This window comes from Lemur catta, chromosome 17, assembly GCF_020740605.2.
Source record: "Lemur catta isolate mLemCat1 chromosome 17, mLemCat1.pri, whole genome shotgun sequence".
Lineage (NCBI taxonomy): Eukaryota > Metazoa > Chordata > Mammalia > Primates > Lemuridae > Lemur > Lemur catta.
In genome coordinates, this window is record NC_059144.1 from 25,669,594 (window position 1) to 25,686,679 (window position 17,086).

General features: G+C 38.9%; 1 protein-coding gene and 1 long non-coding RNA gene across 2 annotated transcripts; one reads left to right on the forward strand and one right to left on the reverse strand.

The window, feature by feature from the left end:
• Positions 1-822: 822 nt before the first annotated feature.
• On the forward strand, positions 823-2,936 carry LOC123622862 (beta-defensin 127-like). Its single transcript, XM_045529516.1, has 2 exons — positions 823-999; positions 2,547-2,936. Exons 1-2 carry the CDS (start codon positions 951-953, stop codon positions 2,792-2,794), a joined length of 297 nt encoding a protein of 98 aa, XP_045385472.1. The 5' UTR covers positions 823-950; the 3' UTR covers positions 2,795-2,936.
• A 3,805-nt stretch (positions 2,937-6,741) lies between these two features.
• Positions 6,742-9,076, reverse strand: LOC123622863. Its single transcript, XR_006729646.1, has 2 exons — positions 8,655-9,076; positions 6,742-7,110 (listed from the first exon to the last, which is right to left on the reverse strand). It is a non-coding gene; the product is annotated as an uncharacterized LOC123622863 (long non-coding RNA).
• Between the last annotated feature and the right edge of the window lie 8,010 nt (positions 9,077-17,086).

Genomic DNA, 17,086 nt, shown 5'->3' on the forward strand with positions numbered 1-17,086 from the left:
GAGATATGTTTATTCAGATCTTTGGCCCACTTTTTAATCTGGTTATTTGGGTTTTTTGCTTTGTGTATTCTAGATATTAGTCCCTTGTCAAATTAATAATTTGTAAATATTTTTCCCATTCTACAGGTTGTCTCTTTCTTCTATTGATTGTTTCCTCTGCTGTACAGAAGCTTTTTAGTTTAATATAGTCCCATTTGTCTATTTTTGGTTTTGTTGTCCGTGCTTTTGAAGTCTTAGTCATAAAATCTTTCCTGGACCCATGTCCTCAAGCAGTTTTCCTATGTTTTCTTCTAGTGGTTTTATAGTTTCAGGTCTTAATACTTAAGTCTTAATCCATTTTTGAGTGGATTTTTGTATATGGGGATACATGGGGGTCTAGTTTCATTCTTCTGCACACGGGTATCCAGTTTTCCCAGCACCATTTATTAAAGAAAGTGTCCTTTCCCTAATATATGTTCTGGCACCTTTGTCAGAAATCAGGTGACCTTAGATTAGACCCAACTACATCATACCTTCTTCCTAAACATGAGAGACACCTACTAGGGATTCTTCTTGTTGGATTTTGGGTTTTATGTCTTGGTTTATATTCCCTTATGCATTCTTAGAGGTGGGTACATGTCTACCTTGGTCTGGCTGGGCAGACGGCCAAAGTAGGAAATCCACAGATTCTTCCCACCAGTAGTCTACAGCCTACAGAATGGCATCCGGTGTGATGGGATGGAACATGCTGTGTCTCTGAATTCCATGTGGGGGTAAAGTGGGTGACCTCAAATTTCCTGTGTCTGCCCACATGATGAAAAGCCCACAGTTCAGAAGTTTGGGGGCATACTTCATATCATACCATCTGTTCTGGTTCAGTGCATAAGAATCCAAGTCTCTGAGGAAGGTGACATAGCGCACAGTTCACTGGACCAAGAGCTTTGGCTGCACCTCCTCTGGGAAGCCTGACCATGGGACTCTTCCTGATCATTGCAATTCTGCTGTTCCAGAAACCAACAGGTAAGTCAGAGCTTTCCAGGGATTCAGTTAAGTCAACAATGCGATGAAGCATTTTCAAGAGCCTCAGGGAATTTCATAATCCACAGTAGGAGGTATAGGGCCCCCAAGGATGGCTAAAGTCTATCTAACATCATCAGAAATTTCCTTTCCTGGGGTCTTATACCATGGTACTGTCCTTAAAAAGAAGTACTCACAGAGCTGAAAAGAAGTCATAATGTCTTCTGGGAAGGATTTGTTATAGAAAGGAATGAGTCCAGTATCTAGGGGTATCCTTATTTCTTTGGATACACTTTTTACTCTGACACTCAGCCATATTTTCTTCCACTCAAATATGTATTTTAGCCTGTTGTGCTACAGTGTGTGAATAGTGGAACTTTGGGGTTAGGTTTAAGAAACATGCCTTCAATATCTATTAGTTTGTCAGCTTTGAATAAGTAGTAAAGACTATGAGTCTCAGTTTCCTCAGCTGCAGATATAAAGACACATGGCTCACAGAGGTTGTATTAAATGATATGACATATGTGAATCACCTAGCATGGCGCCAGGCACATACTAAGAACTTAAAAATTAGGGGTTCCTTTCCCCTTTCAAACAAGATCTTTTGTATTTGTACCTTATTATGGGAATAATAATGACCTATCCTTCGCCTCCTAAATTCCTAAAACTCAAAGGAGTTGTAGAATTTGGGGTTGAAAGGATCATCTTAGTTCTCAGTCTTCATCCTCTGGGGTCTAGTCCAGGGGTAACTACAAACTGAGGAGCCAAAATTTGAACATCCCTAACCTTAGATCATCAAAATTATTAAGGATCACTAAAGAAATAAATATATATCAAGGTTAGCAACAGTGCGGGACTGAACATTGGAGGAATTCTTGCCTCTGGAGGTGGAGGGAGAATGAGGAGTCACAGAGGGATAAAACAAATCCAAGAGTTAGAAGGACATTCAGATTCTTGTGATAACATACAAGCCAAAGGAAGATGTCAATCAGCAGAACTGTACAACGCTGAGAATAAATAAGGGAGGAAGATTAGTAAGGGAAAAATTACCTGACTGGATAGCAAGAAAGTCATTCTTGACCTCAGTAGGGAATAGTTTCAAGAGAATAGTTTGACTCAGTTATAAATACATAGTGACAACATACGGTTCTCTGGGCATCAGTGGTGTGGCAGTAGTAGGAGGTTGTGCCCTGGGAGAATTCAGGATGGAGGCAGACTTGCTGAGGTTCCCATATGGGAACATAGTTCCATACCCTGGAATCAAAGATTAAGCTCCTTTATTTTCTCCAACAAGAACTTATGTTCTTGGTGAGGTCTGTTGGATGTTCAAAGAAGGCCCAAAACCTTACAGGACCTAAATATGAATGATTCACTGAAATACAACCCCTAAGGTTCACCTTGTTGGAGAATTTTCTTTGGGATACTAGGAAAATATGCCTTGTGGACACCCCATGCCTCTAAGCCCCACAAGCCTCCTCTGTCTTCCCCATAACTGAGGCTGCCTTCACTCGCAAATTCTGATCTTGCCCTATTGCTCTTTCTGTGCACAGTAACTGAACTTAAGAAGTGCTGGGATAACCATATACAAGGAAATTGCAGGAGAATCTGTAAAATAACTGAAAGACGTGAGGTGCTGTGTGCAAATGAGAGATATTGTTGCCTCAGCATCAAGGACATAGAAGCACGTAAAAGAATTACACAGCCACCTCGTCCAAAACGGCCAACATTTGCACTCACTCGTCCTCAGGATGAAGATATAATAGACACTTCCCCAACCCACAAGATATATTCTGCATAAATCAAGTACAATTTTCTGTTCATTCATTTCTCAATCTATTCTAATCAACTAAGGTGACAAGATCCACATCTTTTCCTTTCTAGGTTCTTGGCCCCCAGAATGACCTTCGAGCAGATTCTAATAAAGCTCATTGCCAGTTTTCTGACTCGTTTGTTCTTTAACCAGAGAATGAACACTCACTATGTACAAGGTAATGATTTGATAAGAACCACTCAGAACCTGTCCTTCAAAAGGAAATATAACCAGTGCACTAAAAAAATAAATAAAAATTTAAAAAGAAAATATGAAAGACTAGAATAAGAAACCCAGGAAAACTGTCATGTAATTTAGGGATGGGAAAGGTGAAACCACTATTCAGGGTAAATCAAAGTGAGTTGAAGATTAAAGCAGTGCCTTGTAAAATGTGTAGGATTTCAATACATGAGTGTTAGAAGAGAAGGCAATTTGAGTAAACAGAAGGGTGTCAACTAATGGAAGGAAATTGGGAAAGACAGAGCATCTAAGGAAACGACACATGCACTTTGTTTGGATGAAGAACAGAGCACACAAAGCTGAACCATGGGGAAATCTGATTTCCTAAGCTTCTGAGTACAAGCAGTGAACTGGGAAGTTAGATATAAATAGGATTCCACCGTCATGGAGCTCACTATATAAGGTGGAGGAAGACCTAAATACATAACTCTAAGTCAGAAATGTTTAGGTTTTTGTTGTTGCTCTTTGTTGCTGTTGTTGCTCATGTGCTCATTCTTTTGGTAACTGGAACCATTTGGAGTTGAGGGGAAATGTAAGTGACCTGGGAATTCGTCTGAATTGCAGTACTGTATCAGATTTTCTTGTTGTCTTGATATGCAAGACAACACAAGAATAATCCAGGTCTATACTCTGCCTAATGCTTAAAGATGTACCTTTTGAATACGATCAACATGGAAAGTTTCTTCTCCAACTACATTTCACACTCATTTGCCATGTTGCAAACTATTCATCCAACAGGGGACTAATAACCAGAATATAAAAGGAACTCAAACAACTCAATAGGAAAAAAACCCAAATATTTAATAATCCCATGAAAAAGTGGGCAAAGGTCATGAATAGAATAGACATTTCTCCAGAGAAGAAGTACAAATGTCCAACAAATATATGAAAAATGTTCAACATCACTAATCATCATGGAAATGCAAATCAAAACCACAATGAGATATCATCTTACACCAGTTAGAATGGCTACTACTAAAAAGACAAAAAATAACCAATGCTGGCAAGAATGTGGAGAAAAGAGAACTCTTGTAAACTGTTAGTGGTAATGTTACATTATGTAATGTTCAGCCACTATGGAAAACAGTATGGAGATTTCTCAAAAAACTTAAAGTAGAACCATTGTATGGTCCAGCAATCCCACTACTGGGTATTCAAAGGAAAAGAAATCAATATATCAATATATTGCACTTGCAATCTATTGCACCTGCACCCACATGTTTATTGTAGCACTATTCACAATAACAAAGATATAATAACAGAATCAACCTAAATGTCCATCAGTGGATGAATGGATAAAAAAAATGTATGTATACACAATGGACTACTATTCGGCCATTAAAAAATAATAAAATCATGTCATTTGCAACAACATGGATGGAACTATAGGTCACTATCTTAAGTTGAAGAAGATAGGCACAGAAAGACAAATATCCTCATTGTCACTTTTATGTGGGAGCTAAAAAATTTGAACATGTGGAGGCAGAGAGTGGAAAGAGAGATAACAGAGAGTGAGAAGGGTGAGTTGGGGAGAGGGGAGGATGAAGAGAGGTAGGTTAAAGGGCTCCAGCATACAGTTAAACAAAAGGAATAAATTCAATGTTTGATAGTAGAGTAGGGTGACTACACTAAACAAAAATGTAATATACTCACATGATGGACACCCTAAATACCCTGACTCAATCACTATACAGAATATACATGTAACAAAATTTCACATGTACCCTGTAATTTTGCATGAATAAAAAAAAAATCTATGAATTAGATTTTGGAGAATGCTCTAAAATAGATCCAAGAAAAATAAAGTGTCTGTACCAAAAAGGTGAATAATGAAAATACAGGATTTTAATTTAATTTTGTATTAATATATAGAAATAAGGTAGACAAATAAACATACATCTAACAATATTGACCACACCCTCTTCTCCTATGAGTATGGAGAGGATATAGGTTAATGGGAAAAAAGTCAAAGCAAAGATTAGGTCCAACCAGTCAAAGTAGAATTCAAGGCTTAATTTGATCTGTTCAGTTAATTATATCCATCTCCTCCAACTCAGGAGACATTTCGCTCATTTATCTGACACTAACTATGCCAAAATGGATTCTCGGATCTAATTTATCAATGAACTCACATAGAATAGAGGACACATATAGATTAAAAACAGTAGGCCAGACCCATCTTCAGTCTTACAGTGACAGAATGACCCTTCTTAAAATTGACCCTCCTGACACTGTGATAGAAGATTAAAAAGGAGAGGTGCTTGTGAAAAGTTTCAATGAAAAAAAGGCTTTCTTATGTGAGCCTTATGCTAAAAACCCTCTCAGAATTAAGTTTGTAAACAGCCATATATTAGCTTCCACAGTGCTGAAATTATCAACAAAAACATCTTAAATTCTGCAATCAAAGTCCAGTCATTGTTTCCTACACACTTCTCCAGAATGCCCAAAAGCCACAATTACTAAAATGGAGGTCCTTGGGTGCTCTTCAAACTTGAACATAGCCATCTCAAATTTTGTCTGTCTCCGCAGTAAAACAAGATGGTGAGCTGCTCATGGAGGAAGAAGCCCTATTGATTTCTTTGGCCTACATGAGTAAATGTTAGCTCCACCAAAGTTGCTTATGGCCAATGCTTTTTTTTTTTTTTTTTTTTTTTGAGACAGAGTCTCGCTTTGTTGCCCGGGCTAGAGTGAGTGCCGTGACATCAGCCTAGCTCACAGCAACCTCAAACTCCTGGGCTTAAGCGATCCTACTGCCTCAGCCTCCCAAGTAGCTGGGACTACAGGCATGCACCACCACGCCCGGCTAATTTTTTTTTTCTATATATATTTTTAGTTGTCCAGATAATTTATTTCCATTTTTAGTAGAGACAGGGTCTCTCTCAGGCTAGTCTCGAACTCCTGAGCTTGAGCAATCCATCCGCCTCGTCCTCCCAGAGGGCTAGGATTACAGGCGTGAGCCACCGCGCCCGGCCCATGGCCAATACTTTAAATCAAGCAACATCAATGGATGTCACACAAAAGTTTCTGTTCTTCTCATATGGAAAGCAGTTCCTACCATCATGCCCTACTGCAATTTTAGCTCTTGAGGAGCTTCTTAAACATGTCCACCTCAATAAGGCTTTAAATTTCATACTGTTGAAACAAACAGAACATGTACTGCTTCAAAGATCCTAAGAGTAACATTTGTCTGAAAATTGTGTCAACTAGTCATTCAAATTGCTGCTTAAAAAGGAGATGAAGAAGGCACATTAAATGAGTTTTAAATTATATATGTTGGAATTACCATTAGCTGTCATGACTGCCTATCAGATCTACCCCCAATAAATGTCATGAAAATGTTCAAATGTCTTTCTTCCCTCTAATGTATTATTAGCTTTGAGCAAAATACTCTATATTCGTAAACACATGTACTTGCACACACACACACACACACACACACACACACACAAAGTTGGGGCATTCAGATCTGCTTGGACATAACAAATTTCATTTTTTAAAAAAGGAGAAATACCTGAAATCCTGAAATTCTATTAACTATTGTCTTACATGGAAAACAGAAGGGCTAACTTCCACCTCTACCAATGTGTTTACTTCAACTTTATATCCTCCATCTTAGTAGTATAATAACTGGAACATGGCAGCTTCATTCAAGTTTGAAGTTTGCTAAACAATGAGTGACTACATCAATAAATAAATCCAGGGAACAGCATAGGACTTTATTAGGTGGGGAATCAAGTTCACAGAAGGAAGTAGATAAATCTCTTGCTGCAGCCTACTAGATTAGCAACATTTTTGATTTAGGAAGAGTGGAGACCAGGGAGACATGGGCTTGCTTTAGGGTGCAATTGTGAAAATGCTGTTGGTGGGTGTAATATCGTAGTCCATCTTCCCAGCAGACACCTTCTCATCAGGTTCTTGCCGCTTATGGGCTTCCAAATATCTTTTGCTTTCTTCTTCATTAATGCAACATAATTTCCCACTTAGACATTCCACTTTATAGATTTCCCCTATTTTGCATTTCTTCCTGCAGTAGCCTATTGTATCATTAAAGCATTTTCTGAGTCCTGCCCCATTTGCACATGGGAAACAACAGTGAACCAAGGTTAGTTCATGAGGGAGAGCAAAAGAGGCATGTAGTTCCCCACAAGTCACGGCCTCCTGTGCTCCCAAAGTGAATCTTATACCAATAAAAGGAAAAAGACCTTCCAGTCCTTTACAATAGGAATACCTAAAATGAACCTGACATAAAAAACAAACAAACAAACAGGAAACTCAGACACTCCCCACTCCTTGAAAAGTATCCCAAATTAAGGACATTCAAAACCCCAGGCTCCTAGCCAACACTTAGTTGGGTCTGAGAATATTAGAACTTACACGAAAAAAGGGAAGAGAGAGATCAATTCTTGGTTATTGACTGGAGCCATGTCCCACCCCAGGACCTTGGCAAAGCTGACTGTCTCCTCCAAGCTCCAAAGTCAGCACTCCCTCAGCCCTGCCTCAGTCCGGTGTCCCCAGAGAGCACTAACTTGTCACCATCAGCACAATTCAGAGCCAAAGCAACTTCTAAAAGCACATTACAGACAGGATCTTTTAAGTTAACAGTGTAATTGGGTTTCACACTCACTGAGATGGGAAACAGCAACCTCCCTTTGCCAAGATCTCATGGGTCTTAGCAGTCGATGCTGTTGAGAACCCTTTCCCTATTCAGCCCGTATGACTCCATTACCCAGCTCCTCCTGTCTCTCACCGTCCACACTCTTTTGATCTCAGATAAATGTGTTGCCCAAGAATGAACCTCAACTCCATGCATATCTGTCTCCTTGGAGATCCAACTTCTCACCTGTTTGGAGTAGTATGTTGAGACCCTAAATCTCTTGTTTCTAATTCTTATTTGCCCCTCTACACGAAATGTTGACAAGCCCACAAAATAAAGATGGAGAACGGAGACATGTTCTCTCTATCCTAAACTGCAGAATCAGGGAACATCTTTGGAGGTTAGAGGGCTATATTTGGGGACCACAAAAAGACAATATGCCTTCTTCCTAGCAAGGGAGAAGGGAACTCTCACTGATGGGTCTCCTACCATGAACTTGGCACTTCACATTTGTAACCTCACATAATCCTCACATAAAATAGAATCATTATGAAATAGTCATTATACTCACTTGACAGATGATAAAATTGAGATTACAAGGGAATAATGTGCTCAATTCACACAACTAGTCAATGATGGAGACATATTTTGACCTCACATTCACATGATTCCAGACCGGGTACTATTTTCTTTACTGTTATAGTACAGTCTGAAAATGAATTTGGATGGAAAAGGGGATGGCCAGGTTCTCGAGTGAAAACAGTCTTCAGCATCATAAAGACAATTCTACACGATGGGTTCATTGATACCTTTGAAGAGAACCCCTAAAAGTACAGCCCTGACTTCCTCTTACCTCCCTGGAAGCTCTTCTAAGGCACAGACTCAAGTCAGGCTCCCAGGACAATGGGCATTTTTGGTAATACTGGCCAGATATCAACAATCTTGAAGGTCCCGTCCCCACTCTTATGAACAGGAATATCTCCTAGGACTTTATGGTATATTTGGACAAGTTACCTGTGGGTACCTCAAACAGCAGAATAAAAAGAACCAGAAACAGCTTCATGTTTACAGACTTCCCAAGAGAAAGAGGCAACAGAACTTCTTTGTCCAGTGGTCTGTATCCCACAGGGTCTTTCAAGAGGAGCCAAGGTTTTAAATGTTATCAGCATTCGGAGCTCTCATTTTAACCCACATGGCTAGACAGGAAATCCAAGTCCACCCCCACCTACATTCTCAAATATGGACTTCACAGTCACAGAATGTTCCTCCATATCATACCTACTCCCCCTTCCTCATGGTGTGAGTGTCTAGAGAGCAGGAACTATGATTTCTCCACCTGGGTTAAGGTTGGTTAGTCATATGCTCTGGTTTGTATGGGACAGTCTTGGCTTCTTCCTATTGTTCCAATGTCCCATCCAGCTAGCACTGCCTCTCACTCACAAAAGTAACCCAGTTGGGAAGATAAATTAAATTAGTCAAAGTAGACACAGAAGCACATCCAATAATAATTTTTCAAATCTATAAAATTTCTATAAGTCATTCTAGGACTAAGGATTGCTTTTAGGTTTGCCTAGATCAATTAATATTATTTGAGAGTTTCCCATAAACCCTTACCCATCCACTAATCCTTGAGAGTTTCCCATAATCCTTACTCATCCAGTAATCCTTCCAAAGATAAAATTTCCTTACACAGTGTTCAACTAATTATGATCTGGCCCTGCTCTCCTCTCCCAGGGCGTTTTAGGGAACCTCTTATGTCTCTGCCAGACTAGTTGTGGGTACCCCTACCTGACTTGTTACTTCCATAACCTGTTTCTTTTCACATTTAAATACCTCTTCACCAATTATATTACACTCCTCATCCCCTCCACCTGATTGGCCCTGGTGAGCTCCTAATTTTCCATTAAAACCAAGTTCAATCACCTCCCCATTTGTGATAGTTTCCCTGGCCAACCTAAACAGAGCTGCAAACTCCCTTCTTTGTGCACCATTGTATCTTGTACACATTTTTGTTGGTCATCACACAACATCATGTTCCAATTATTAATATGTGTTTATCTGCAATAGCCTGTGAGCCTCTAAAGGGCAGGTCTCTGGTCTTGTTCGATTTGGAGATCTCAACACATAACACAAAACTCATGCTCTATGCTCCATATACAATTACTGAATAAATGATTGAAAAGTACTGAACAAATTACTGCTAAATAACATACTCCAAGACAGTAGAGGCCACCATCACATACATCGGTAACCCTAACTGCCTGGATCCACACCTCCCTGTGTAAGAAGACCTTAACCCTGATCATTTAACAACTTCATGCAACTTCTTACCTTATGCTTCTCTCATAAATGGATCAATGAGTTCCAGACTTTTGGTGCAAAATTATGGAAACACGAGAAAAATCATGTTTCCTTTTTAAAAGCCTAATCCCATAAGTGACATCCATCACTTCACTTCATATCTATTGGCAAGAACAAATCACATACATGACCACACAGATGCAAGGGGAATGGGACGTTGCAGCCACTCCCCAGTGACAGTTATACATTATGGAAAGAGAGCTTGCATTTAAGAGAAAAGTTGTTCATCTCTGCCACGGGTGAAGAATTCTGCAAACATAGGAGGGTGCTCAAAGGTGCTGAGTAGTTAAAAGAAAGTGTCAAATGTCTATTACTGAAGGTCATCAGCACCAAAAGATGCTCCTCAACTTACAATGCTGTTATATCCCAATAAACCCCTTGTAAGTCAAAAATCTATTTAATATACCCAACCTGCTGAACATCCCAGCTTAACCTAGCCTACCTTAAATGTGTAAAACAAAGACTATTTTATAATAAAGTGTCAGATATCTCAAGTAATTTACTGAATACTATACTGAAAGTGAAAAACAGAATGGTTGCACGGGTACCCAGAGTACGGTTTCTACTGAGTGCGTGTCACTTTCACACCAATGTAAAGTCAAAAACTTGGGCCAAATGTTGTAAGTTGAGGACCATCTGTATAAGAGTTATAACCTTTTTGTTGTTGCACAAATAGCAATTATCAAGAAAGAAAACACAGCAATTTCTGCTGGCTATACCCAAGCATTCAACAAGAAAAGGCATTTTGTACCAAAGTAATTCAAGCATCTATAGGAACAAGTAATCGTGTGCCTAGGTAATCAGGGCTTCGACTAGTTTGGGAATAGACAATTAAAGTGTTGATGTATATTGCATTGTACTAAAATGTCATGCTTCTTTTTTATTTGCTGTAGCAGTGCAAAAGTTCTTGCTCATTGTCCCAAAACAAATAGAACTATTACTTGTATTCCACTGTTTATGTCACTATTACATAGTTTTGTAGATAAATCTATACTGTTTCTGACACTTATACATAAAATTTTCTTCTCTGGGGAGTTTCAAGAGAATATCCTTTGCCCCCCACCCCACAATTACTGATGCACATTCTCAGAACATGCATAAGGCATGCTGCACTACCTTCACTGGAGGGACTAGGGAAGGTGTCTGCTAAGACTTTGCTCTCTGGACCATGGCAGAAGTGTATGGACTGGAGAGGCTGCAGATCATGCTGTGCCTGGGGTGAGGGCCCATTAGTAGGACTAGGAGAGATAACACACAGGCACAAGGTGTCTGTTCAGCCAGAGGGACTATTAGAAGCCCATGAAGAGTTCATTGTACTTTCCACACTAGGCTACCTTGATCACAGAAATCACCCTGGAGTCATATAACCCAGATGAAGGAGCTGACCTTGCTGCTAAATCCTCCGCGTCAGGGCCTTTTATCATCTAGTCCCTTAACCCACCCTTGCCAGGACAATTCCTTTATTCCTTCCTTTGCTTCAGGGGACAATAACCCTACCAAGACTCTAACACTAGGGACAGGAGAAAGGGAGGTGTCCAGGGTTACATTCCATCCCTTCCTTGGCTCACTTCCTTTGAATGGAGCTCCCGAGAAAACCACGCAGTAGATGCTTAAATAATGTTTATTGAATACTTGGGAAGAATCAGGGCTGTACCGTATGCTTTAAAGAAGAAAGAAGATAGGTAGGGAAATCAGCATGAGAAAAGGTCAGAATTTTTGCCTACCTGCCCCTTTCCACCTTCGAATTTATTGCCTTGGAGTAGAGATATTAGACATTATTTCCAGGATCAGATGTCTAGGACATCATATTGAGACTGACTACTCACATTATAATGTAAACAAGTTTTGAATAATTTCAGGGGCAACAGCAGTGTTTTCTTTTTCCCCATAGGCATCTATTTGTCTCTTGTTCTTATGGCATGTGTCCCTGCAGTTTGCTCTTCCATCTCAGCATTTTTGAATGAATAGCATTCTTGAAAAAAAAAAAAAAGGAGAGAGAATTGGGTGTAGATTAGCATCTTAAGATGAAGTCAAAATCGCTAAAGGGTAAGAGAGAGAGAGAGAAGGAGAGCTGGTGTCTATGAATTTCTAGCCTTCTGGAATATTGATGGAAGCCCCAGGAAAAGGCAAAGAGATTCTACACACCTGCCCCTGCCTCCATGCCCAAGGCTAGAACTCCAAGTCATTCAGTGCCTCTTGTCCCAACATCAACCTCCCTATTCTAATTATACACAGATGGCAATAACAGAGCATCTCTTGATGAAAAAGGGATGTGGACTCTGGATTCTCCCTCTAGATACTCTGAAAGCAATTCTGTCCCATTCCCATGATTGTCAGAAAGTGATGGTAAATCATTCCTCCAAATAAGTGGAAAAATAAACGCAACAGGATTTTTGCATTTTAAGAGTTTAACATTTTGTTCTGCTTTATGAGTTTTGTCCTGTGTCTCTCTGCAGTCTCTGATCATTCTGGTGTTTCTTTTCTCTCTTAAGACTCGTTTCCTTTGTTGTTTTTTAAGAATGTGCTTTCCTTTTGCAGCTCCCTCTTTTGTAGATACTCCTCCTATTTCAATCTCCTTAGACTGTTGCTTTATAGTAATCACCTGTTATTGCCTCAGCATGATTACTTTTCCAGTTCATTCAGCAGACATCTATTGAACATCACATGCTATGGCCCATGTTATGTGTCACCCACTGTCTAGGCACTGAGGATACAGCAGCAAATAAAACAAATAAAAATTCTTGACTTCATGAAGTTTATGTTGTGTCTTCCCTCCATATGAACGAGCCCTGCATCTCTATTGACAAAACAGTCTCCTCAGTCTCAGTCTCATAACTCAGCAACTTGCTGGCTTTCTGTATTCAAATATCTCATCTTAGTTCTGCCTCAAAGAATTTAAAACCAAGTTAATTTCTTCCACAAAAGTCACTTGGTAACTTTTTATGATATTTATAATATGCTGCTTCACAACTAAGGTAGCTAGAAAACCTGGCATAATGGTCTCTGTGTTACAGATGGGGAAGCTGAACCCAAGAATAAAAAACAGCTTTTCTCAGGGCTGTGAGATTTCCCAGAATGAAATCCAGCTCACCCTTACCCCATGTCACTCCCATACCAAATGTTTTGATTTGCATTTCCCTGATGAGTAGAGACATTGAGTATTTTTTCATATGTTTGTTGGCCATTTGTCTATCTTCTTTTGAAAAGCTTCTGTTCATGTCTTTTGCCCACTTTTTAATAGGGTTGGTTTTTTTCTTGCTGATTTTTTTGAATTTGAATTCTTTGTAGATTCTGAATATTAGCCCTTTATTAGATATATAGTTTGCGAATCTGTTTGCTCTGTTGATCATTTCCTTTGCTGTGCAGAAGCTTTTTAATTTAATCAAACCCTGTTTATTCATTTTTTTTGTTGCTGTAATTGCCTTTGGAGTCTTAGTCATAAATTCTTTGCCTAAGCCGATATCTAGAAGAGTTTTTCCTATATTTTCTTCGAGAATTTTTATGGTTTCATGCCTTACATTTAAGTCTTTTATTCATTTTGAATTAATTTTTGCAAGTGGTGAGAGATAGGAGACCTGTTTCATTCTTCTGCATGCGGCCATTCAATTTTCCCAGCACCACTTATTGAATAGCGCTTCTTTTCCGCAGCGTATGTTGTTGTCTGCTTTGTCAAAGACCAGTTGGTTATAGGCAGACAGTTTTATATCTGGATTCTCTGTTCTTTTGGTCTTTGTCTCTATTTTTTGTAGCAAAACTATGATATTTTGGTTACTATGGCCTTGTAGTATAGTTTGAAGTCTGGTAATATAATGGCTCCAGGTTTGTCCTTTTTGCTTAAGATTGATTTGCCTGTTTGGGCTCTTTTTTGCTTCTGTGTCTTTCATTGTGCACATATACTGTGCTGAACAAATATTTCTAGAGAACAGGACCCTAGAGGTAAACTGGTAAAACAAAAAGTATGTATATTTTAAATTTTAAAATGGTGAAAGAAAAGAACTACTAATACAAAATTGTATTACTATATCCAGTAAAAGTATCTCTTAGGAATGAAGGGTGAAATAAAGGCATTTTTAGATGAAAAAAAAAACAACTAATAGACCTTCCCTAAAAGAAATACTAATGAACTTTCATTAGACAAAAGAGAAATACACCAGAGGAAAATGGAACTTCAAGAATGAAGGAAGCGAGATGGCACACACCTGTATTCCCAGTATGCAAGAGGACTGCTTGAGCCCAGGAGTTCAAGATCAGCCTGGGCAAAGTAGGGAGACCTCATCTCTTTAAAAAAAAAAAGAATAAAGGAAGAGCAACAGAAATGATAAATATTTGGGTAAATATAACAAACTAGTTTTTCCTCTTGAGAACTTTAAAACATGTATGGCAATGATTATAACACTGTATGTAGATGTAATACATATGACAATTACAACATAAAGAGAGTAGGGTAAAGGGACTTATGATAAGATTTCTACATTTCAGTTGAAAATATAAAATATTAATTCTATGTAGATTATGAAAAAATAGTTGTATGTTATAATCCTTAGAGAAATTATCAAGAAGACACATAAACAGATATAGTCAAAAACTCAACTAAAAAAATTTAAAGAGATACTAAAAAATATTCATATAATTTAAAAGAATGCAGAAAAGGTGAAATAGGGAAAGGAAAACCATTGGGAACAAACAGAAAACAAACAATAAAATGGTAGAACAAAATCCAAACATATCAATCATCACAGCAAATGTAAATGGTCTAAACACACAACTTAAATGATGATGATTATATGAATGGATTTTCACCAGACAATTAGTGACCTGGAAAAGGGCTATGGCTTATTTTAATATTTTTAATTGTAGTAAAATACACATAATATAAAATTTACCATCATAACATTTTGTAAGTGTATAGTTGAATAGTAAGTACATTCACATTGTTGTGCGACCAATATCCAGAATTCTTTTCATCCCACAAATCTTAAACTCTATACCCATTAAACAACAGCTCTCCATCTCCTCCTCTCCCCATCCTCTAGTAAACACCCTTCTACTTTTTGTCTCTATGAATTTGATTGCTCTAGGTGCCTCATATAAGTAAATCATACAGTATTTGCTTTTGGGGGACTGGCTTATTTCACTTGTGATATTTTCAAGGTTCAACCATGATGTAGCATGTGTGAGAACTTCCTCCCTTTTCGAGGCTAAATAATATTCCATTGTATGTATACACCACATGTTGTTTATCCATTCATCCATCAATGACACTTGGGCTGCTGCCATCTTTTGACCACTGTGAATAATGTTGCTATTAACATGGGTGTACATGCGGGGAGTTGGCTATGCTCCCAGCAAAGAATTGGGTCCCTCAGGCTGGGGTCATCGCAAAGGATGAAAAAATAATGGAAAATAGAAATAAAACAATACACAGAGGCAAAAATATAGTTTATAAAGAATAGATTTATGAATATAGAAAAAGCGAGGGTGCTCGGGGACCCTAAAATATTCCCATAAATTTTGAGGCCAAGACTGAAGTCACACATCAGTATTTATAGGTACAGGGACCGGTTGCCAGGGGTAACAGATTTACATAATAACAGGTAGTTCGTTTTAGGTTCAAAGTCTCCCAAAAGGCTTCTATAGATCCCTTAATTAACTCTATCTACGTGAACAAAGGGTTACAAAATCTTTCTAGGACAAACTTCTAAGTTCCAAGATACAACTATCACTTGAGCAGAAAAGTTAAACAGAGACATAGTGGCTCCATATTTTATCTAGTTATTGTGTACTGCGACAGATCTTCAGAAGTCAAGCAAAAGCTGTCCCTTAGGTTAATTGCTCTTAGCCACAGGTGTCTGTCTCTCGGGCGGCACCTCTTTGATTAGCTCCCTGTCCCATGACTCCATGCAAATCTGCTTTGGCATTCAAAGCAGGCGAGAACCACAGGCTTGAGACTGCAGCATCACCTTGGAAAGCAGCTGCTACTGACCATTTAGACGCCCTCCCGAGGCGAGGCAGCTTTTGATATGCAAACTAACAAGTTCACATATTCCTTCAGGGCAAACCCTTGCAAAACTCCTGAAATCATTTCTGTCTCTAATATTATAGGGGGCAATTCTATAAATCAATATTTCTTAGGTGCAACATGTACACACCATTAAATTGGTGCTAATTGATCAACACGTATGTGCACATATTGAAGTAACATTCATCAGGTGTCAGGCAGGTGGAAGGGGGGGAGGGGACGTAAATTCACACCTAACCACCACAGTGCACGCTATCTGGGGGATGGGCACACTTGTGGCTCTCACTGGGGTGGTGCAAAGGCAACTTATGTAACCAAAGAGTTTGTACCCCTGTAACATTCTGAAATAAAAAAAGAAAACTATGAGTGTACCTAATCTCTTGAAGACCCTGATTCTGTTCTTGCGTGTATACACTCAGAAATAGAGTTGTTGGATCATATGGTAATTACATTTTTAATTTTGTGAGGAATCACCATACAATTTTCCATAGAGGCTGCACCACTTTACATTCCCACCAACAGTGCACAGAGTTCAAATTTTTCCATATTCTCCCCAACACTTGTTGTTTTCTGGTTTTTGTTTTTTTTTGATAGTAGCCATTCTACTATTTCTCATCCAATGTTTCTCAGATATTAAAGTGTGTACAAATCATCTAGGGACCTTGCTAAAGTCCAAATTTTGATTCATTAGCTCTGGGACAGGTTGAGAGCCTGCATTTCTGACAAGCTCTTAGGAAGTGGTGAGGCTGCCGGTACACCCACCACACTGAGAACAGCAAGGCTCAAACTAATTCGTAGGTCAAAGAAGATGATACATTGGAAATTGAAAAGTGTTTAAATATTTCTAAGTGAATGATTATGATAATCAAACATACATATCAAAACTTGTGAAATGCAGCTAAAGCATATATAAAGGGAAAATTAGGCCGGGCGCAGTGGCTCACGCCTGTAATCCTAGTCCTTTGGGAGGCCGAGGCGGGTGGATCACTCGAGGTCAGGCGTCGAGACCAGCCTGAGCGAGACCCCGTCTCTACTAAAAAAATAGAAATAAATTATCTGGACAACT

Excerpts from the sequence above, each read along its gene's own strand:
- LOC123622862 (XM_045529516.1), top strand. The coding sequence starts at position 951 with ATGGGACTCTTCCTGATCATTGCAATTCTGCTGTTCCAGAAACCAACA. Across the intron at positions 1,000-2,546 it reads GCTGTTCCAGAAACCAACAG|TAACTGAACTTAAGAAGTGC; the intron begins GTAAGTCAGAGC and ends TTCTGTGCACAG.